A 5,983-nucleotide genomic window follows, 5' to 3' on the forward strand; every position below is an offset into this window, starting at 1 on the left:
AACATTCTGATATGTTAATTTGGGTTCCACTTTTGTAATTCATAAGTGCGGGAGATTGCCCCAAAACTTTTTGAAAATTGAATATATAGAGTTAATATTTGATGTATTATCCATGAACCATCTCAAAAATATGACTTAACAAAAAATAGTTATTTTATTTATTCATCATGATTATTGATTATTTTATACCAAACAAAATAAAAATCAATACAGAAATCATTTTTAAACTCTAATAGCAATATTGCCCTCCCCTAGAATAATGCATTCCATTATCCATTCCAAGCAATCAGATTCTCAATCTAAACAGCCCTAATTGTTCCAAGCAATATCAATGAGGGCCTTTTCATACCGATGGCTTGTTTCTTCATCCTAATAGAAGCACTAAATCAAGTTCCAATATTCTGACTTCTCAAGTATCTTCTAATAGTTTGGCATATACAGTGGACATCCTTCTTTGATCAGCATTTGAATTTTGACAAATCAAAACAATTCTAATAAAATTGCATTTGGTACAACAAATAATCTAACTGAACCTGCATCCTAGGATTCCATAAACCAAAAGTTGTTTCAGCAGACAAATATTTTCATCGCAAATTGATATCGATGCCGTTGAGAATTTCCGATACAGTTCTCATCCTAGGGCGCAACTCCGGGTCCAGTTCTGTGCAATTGAGTGCAATGTGAAATGCAGCAAGCACTGGCTTCTTTGCATGAACTTCTGTTAGAAGTGTTGGGTCTAGGATTTCAGACAGTGGACGATCCTCCCGGAATGCTTTCCTAACATGACCTATCAGTCCCTTCTCATCATTTTCTGGTCCAGAAGCAGGCACCCGACCAGTTAAAATCTCCAATACCACAATTCCAAAGGAGTACACATCACATTTCTGAGTGAACTTGCTACCAGATCCTCGAGCTTCGGGTGCCAGATAATAAGAATTAGGACTTGAAAGTCTTGACCCCACTGAAGAGGTTGCAATGGTTTGAGTTGAGTTCAGCCTTTTGGTTATTGAACTAAAATAGCTCGAAGTCCCAGAGACAAGGCGAGTGAGTCCAAACCCAGAGATGTACGGCTGAAGCTCATTGTCAAGAAGGATTTTTGTTGATTTTAAGTTTCCATGAACATATTTTCTAGGGCTGTATTCATGTATGTACATTAGGCCCCTTGCAATCCCCTGAACAATTCTCAACCTTGAAGCCCAAGAAAGTGGTGGCAAATTATTGGATGGTCCTGCATAGTATAAAATCACAATAAATCAACCATCTTTCTCATCGTTAATTATCATCGATTTTACCATAAACAAAATGAACACGAAAAATGCTAGTTTTGATTGGGATTTATTTCGAAGAGAGACCGGAAGGGAGTTCCATGATTATGGAGTACCGAATTGAAGCAGTTAATCTCTTAACTTTCTGAATTTACATTCAACAACCGAATCACATGCAATCTAATTGCAGAGTTATACCAAACAATCTGCTTAATAATGATATCTTCATGGGATCTCTTGGAGACATGGAGTTCGGATAAAAACAAGGCGATAATTGTGTCAGTGGTCCACATTTTGTTAAATGCCATCAACTAGAAACCCAAAGCATAAAAAACCATGTACTTGTCAGCTATCTTAATGGGGTCCGTTCAATAAATTTTGGTTCAATTTGTATGAAGCAACACATTAGCTGGACCACTATTGTCAGATATGTTCTAAACTTAAATATGCATACTTGTAAATTGTATTACTGTAATGTAATGACATGGACAAAGTACAAAACCAAACATAAATCTCAGTTGGATCAGGAAAAAAACAAGAGAAATATTTTACAGGTGAACCAAGGCCGAGTTAATGCAGGGCCAATGATGACAAACAAACCCTCTAAGAAAATCCGGCATGCAACTTTAAAGAATTAATACCAAAGGCACGTATCAGACTCTCTATACATTGTTTACTTGCGTGTGAGCACCTATAGGATACGACCGGGTAGCACCAATTGTAAAAATTCAATCCTATGTAATTTCCAACTTATGGCCTTAACCGGAAAAACTTAAAAATAATTATTGGAGCAAACAATATCACCTACTTTTCATTGAAGTAGATATAGCAATAAAGCTAAGACAGTGTCATAATAATGTTTTGTTCTTGTCTCCTGTTTATCTAGTGAAAATAAATTAGCATATTTCAAGAAGGACCAACAAACTCCAAGCGAAAGATGAGAGCAAACCCCACCAAACAGTTAGGTAGCTCAAGAATTTAGGTCCTTGAAAACAACTTGAGTCTTCTCCAAGACAGGAGCTGTCTTGAATAAGATAAGTGGGGCAAAATTGTCAGAGCCATTAGTAGCATCAATAAGCAAGAAAATACTAGATTTTTATTCTAATACTAGTCGGTGCAAAGTGCAGAAACTCATGGATGAGGAAAAAGGTAGAAGGCATTGAGAATTTGGTTTCAACAAGTAAATGACTGCAGCTATAATGCTTCTAAACTAACCAATATGCTAAAATATCTGATGTAGTTATCATTGGATTCGACCAGCTACATATAAAGTACAATGATGATCGGACTAGAAAACGAGTACATGCATGTTCTAGACTTTTAGCACTACAGTTGAAAACCAAGAATTTATGTGAATTCAACGAAATTACAGAGAATCTCAGAAACTTTATCATGCATGAAAGCTCCGAAGAACACTACAATTCGATCAAAATCATGGGTTTTTCTTTCCATCAAGATAAATCATGAGCAGAAAATTGAAATTTAAGTAAAAAGATCCAATTCGAATTGTTAGATGATCCTACAGGTTAAAAGTAACACAATGTCATCTATTGCAAGTAAACTCATAGCAAAACATAACCAAGACGGAACTTAAGATTATACTCTAAAAATATATATCGACTTCAGTTTGATGACAAAATATAGTGAGCAGGGATCTTAAAAGGCATTTAGTAAATGGGACTAGGCACCGATTAGTTCAAGGTTGCATGACACAAGAATTAAGAAGAACAAAAGAAGCAATGCAAGGAGACAGCTGTTACTTACCATGTAATGCAGTAAACAAGTTTCCATTACGGATGAAATCAGTGACTAGCAACTTCTCATCATCGGTATAGTAATAAGCTATTAACCTAACAATATTTGGATGACTAAGCTTCCCGATAGCCTCTACTTCAACCTCGAATTCCTTCAACTTCCACGCTGCTTCACCCTCACTCAACCTCCTCACCGCAACAACCGTTGTCCCCGCCGTGCCGGCTCCCCGACAAGCCACCACTTTATACACTATCCCGCTCCTACTCTTCCCCAATACGTAGGCAGTTGCTCTCAACAAATCTTCTAATTCCAAATTAAACCCTTCATCAACAACCACGAATTTACCCTTTTGCCCTTCCTCGTCAGCGTCCTCCGCCTCTCTCTTTTTCTCCGTTTTACCCTCCCCGGTCTTCCATTTTCTCCGAAACAGCCACACAAATACCAAAGCCGCTCCGATTACCACTGAAACGCTTGAGATCAAAGGAACAGCTGCCGACCCATTTTTCTCCTTGCGTCTCTCTCCATTACCATCATAAAAAATGGGGCTAAGACCCTTTGGGTGTTTTGGTTTTTCTTCGGTGTTTAAAACAGCTCTGGGGTTTTGAGCTTCAGGGCAAATATTTTCCAACGGGAACCCACAGAGATTTGGGTTTCCTGAAAACGCGGTGGGGCCTTGGTTTAACAAAGAACCAATTTGAGGCACTTTCCCAGTTAAATTATTGTGCCTCAGATCCAAGCTCAGCCTAAATGGAAACTCACCATAAGAAGCCGGAATTTCATCGGAGAACTTATTGTAAGACAAGTTCAGGGTCCCTGTCAAGCTTTGAAGCTCAACGAGTGACTCTGGGAGAGACCCGCTGAGTGAGTTGGAGGAAAGGTCGAGGTGGGCCAAGTGTTTAAGGGACTTTATTTGTGGAGGAACTGAACCAGAGAATGAGTTATGCGAAAGGTCAATATAGGCAAGGCTTGTAGCGTTGAAGAGAGTACAAGGAATGGACTTAGAGAAGTTGTTTTGAAAGAGACTCAGGCGAGTTAGCGAGCGGAGGAGACCGAGTTCGGATGGGATGTAACCAGTTAACCTTTTACTAGGAAGGAAAATTGAGGTGACTCGATTGAGAGTGCAGGCGATTCCAGGCCAGTAGCATGGGGTTGAGTCAGACTCGTGCCATTTATCAAGGAAGTGAGTTGGGTCGGATTCTACGGCTGTTTTGAGTGATAGAAGAGTGAGACCATCGGAATTGAGAGAGGAAACCACTGAAGTAAAGAAAAGCAGAATGGAAAGTGGATTGAGAATGGGAAATTGCATTTTTCTTTATTCTTTGTGATTCTGGAAATGCCAGTCTTTCATTGGATTGTAATCAAAATTTGGCTTTCGTTGGTGCAAGCAGAAGCACTTGTGGAGCAGAAGCACGTGTGGAGGGAGGAAGAAGAGGACGCGTTTGAAATTGAAAACTTGGGTGGAGCAGGAGAGAGAATTCTCGACGTGGAGAGGCACGTGTAGTTTAAAAAATTGGGTAAAATTACAAAATAATACTTCAAATATATAATTTTTTAAATCCTCTGCTATGTAAACTTAAACATTTATTGACTTAATAAATACTCATAAATTAATTTATTTTTATTAAAAGTTGATAAAAAATATGAAATAGTTCATAAAATAATATAATAATTATTCTAATCACAAATTTTATATTCTGTTATAACTTAAATTTAATTTTGAAAAATTAATTTATCGTTTTTATTAATAAGGCAGTGATAAGAGTAAAATGAAAAGAAAGAAGTTAAAATTATGTTTGAGTATTTTTTTTTGTCATTGATGATTTAAAATTAACAATTTGATTTTTAATATTATGGATTTAATAATAAATCAGTTAGAATATTGATGTAGCGCGTTAATTGATAGGTTTAACACACTAGACTCAATGTCATCTGTTGTGTTCGAACTCAAAATCTTATGAAATAACAATAATTTTTTAATCATTAAAATCGCTTGATTCATAGATAAATTATTTGAAAATTTGAGATCAGTTAAACTCAAACTTTGTCGTTAGTTCCTATTACAACGTTAAAATATTTATTTTAATAATTCCTATTACAATGTTTAATATTTATTTTCATTTTTTATTAAAACTAAATTTCAAATTTATCTTATGTATTATTATAATACCATTAGTTAATTTAAATAATTAATATAACTAATTATTTCTTTTTTTTTGAATTAATCACTGGTATCTGATCTATTGATCGACTAATCCAAATCGGGTACTGCAGAGGCAAGGGTGACCCTCCCAATCCAGTTTGCTCAATTCAAAAATATCAAGGTTCGAACCCCTGACCTTACTTAAGGGACCGAATACCTCATTCCACTATATCAATTGATTATTGGTTATATAACTAATTATTTCGGTTGTAATGTGGACGCAATTTTTTCTTTAAAAATCCTTCCTACACAAAAATTTCATATCAACATGATGCGGAAAATTCATCCTAAACAGTTTAGGGTATAACTGTCTCATTAGTTAATGATCATAGTAGAGGATCACAATTATAATTTGAAGCTTATATGTAGTTGTCTCAAGAAAGACGGACTAATATACGGCGTGATTGGATACATTAAAAGATATTTAATAAAATCGATTTAGCGTTACCGGAAATGTTGAATAATAATAACGTTGTAGTTAGAAATCATGAAGAAATATTAAAAAATTTGACAACCGACAAATTTGTGCCGATACAAATAAAAAATGTATCGATCTATAGCAATATAACAGGTAAAAATATGACAATACCGGTCTCGAAATGACCAGACCAGTAAAGCGCTACTGAATATGTTGAAAGCGTTGATAGTTTAATAGTTTAATATAAGCATCGACACTTTTGGAATTTAAAAGATAAGCAGTAATAGTGCCTATAAAGTGTCGATACTTTATAAAAATGTATCGATCCATAACAATATAACAGGT

The 5,983-nt window shown here is 35.7% G+C and overlaps 1 protein-coding gene across 1 annotated transcript; it reads right to left on the reverse strand.

Annotated features, from left to right (window-relative positions):
- Nucleotides 1-252: 252 nt before the first annotated feature.
- LOC120202010 (receptor protein kinase-like protein ZAR1) lies at nt 253-4,381 on the reverse strand. The gene is made up of 2 exons (XM_039202499.1): nt 3,030-4,381; nt 253-1,228 (listed from the first exon to the last, which is right to left on the reverse strand). Exons 1-2 carry the CDS (start codon nt 4,324-4,326, stop codon nt 585-587), a joined length of 1,941 nt encoding a protein of 646 aa, XP_039058430.1. The 5' UTR covers nt 4,327-4,381; the 3' UTR covers nt 253-584.
- Nucleotides 4,382-5,983: the final 1,602 nt, after the last annotated feature.

The sequence above is a fragment of the Hibiscus syriacus genome, unplaced genomic scaffold, assembly GCF_006381635.1.
Source record: "Hibiscus syriacus cultivar Baekdansim isolate YM2019G1 unplaced genomic scaffold, ASM638163v2 tig00008145_pilon, whole genome shotgun sequence".
Lineage (NCBI taxonomy): Eukaryota > Viridiplantae > Streptophyta > Magnoliopsida > Malvales > Malvaceae > Hibiscus > Hibiscus syriacus.

Bases quoted from the DNA above. Each gene is read 5' to 3' on its own strand.
- LOC120202010 (XM_039202499.1), bottom strand. From the start codon at position 4,326: ATGCAATTTCCCATTCTCAATCCACTTTCCATTCTGCTTTTCTTTACT. The intron at 1,229-3,029 runs GTAAGTAACAGC...TATACTATGCAG, and splicing joins CTTGTTTACTGCATTACATG to GACCATCCAATAATTTGCCA.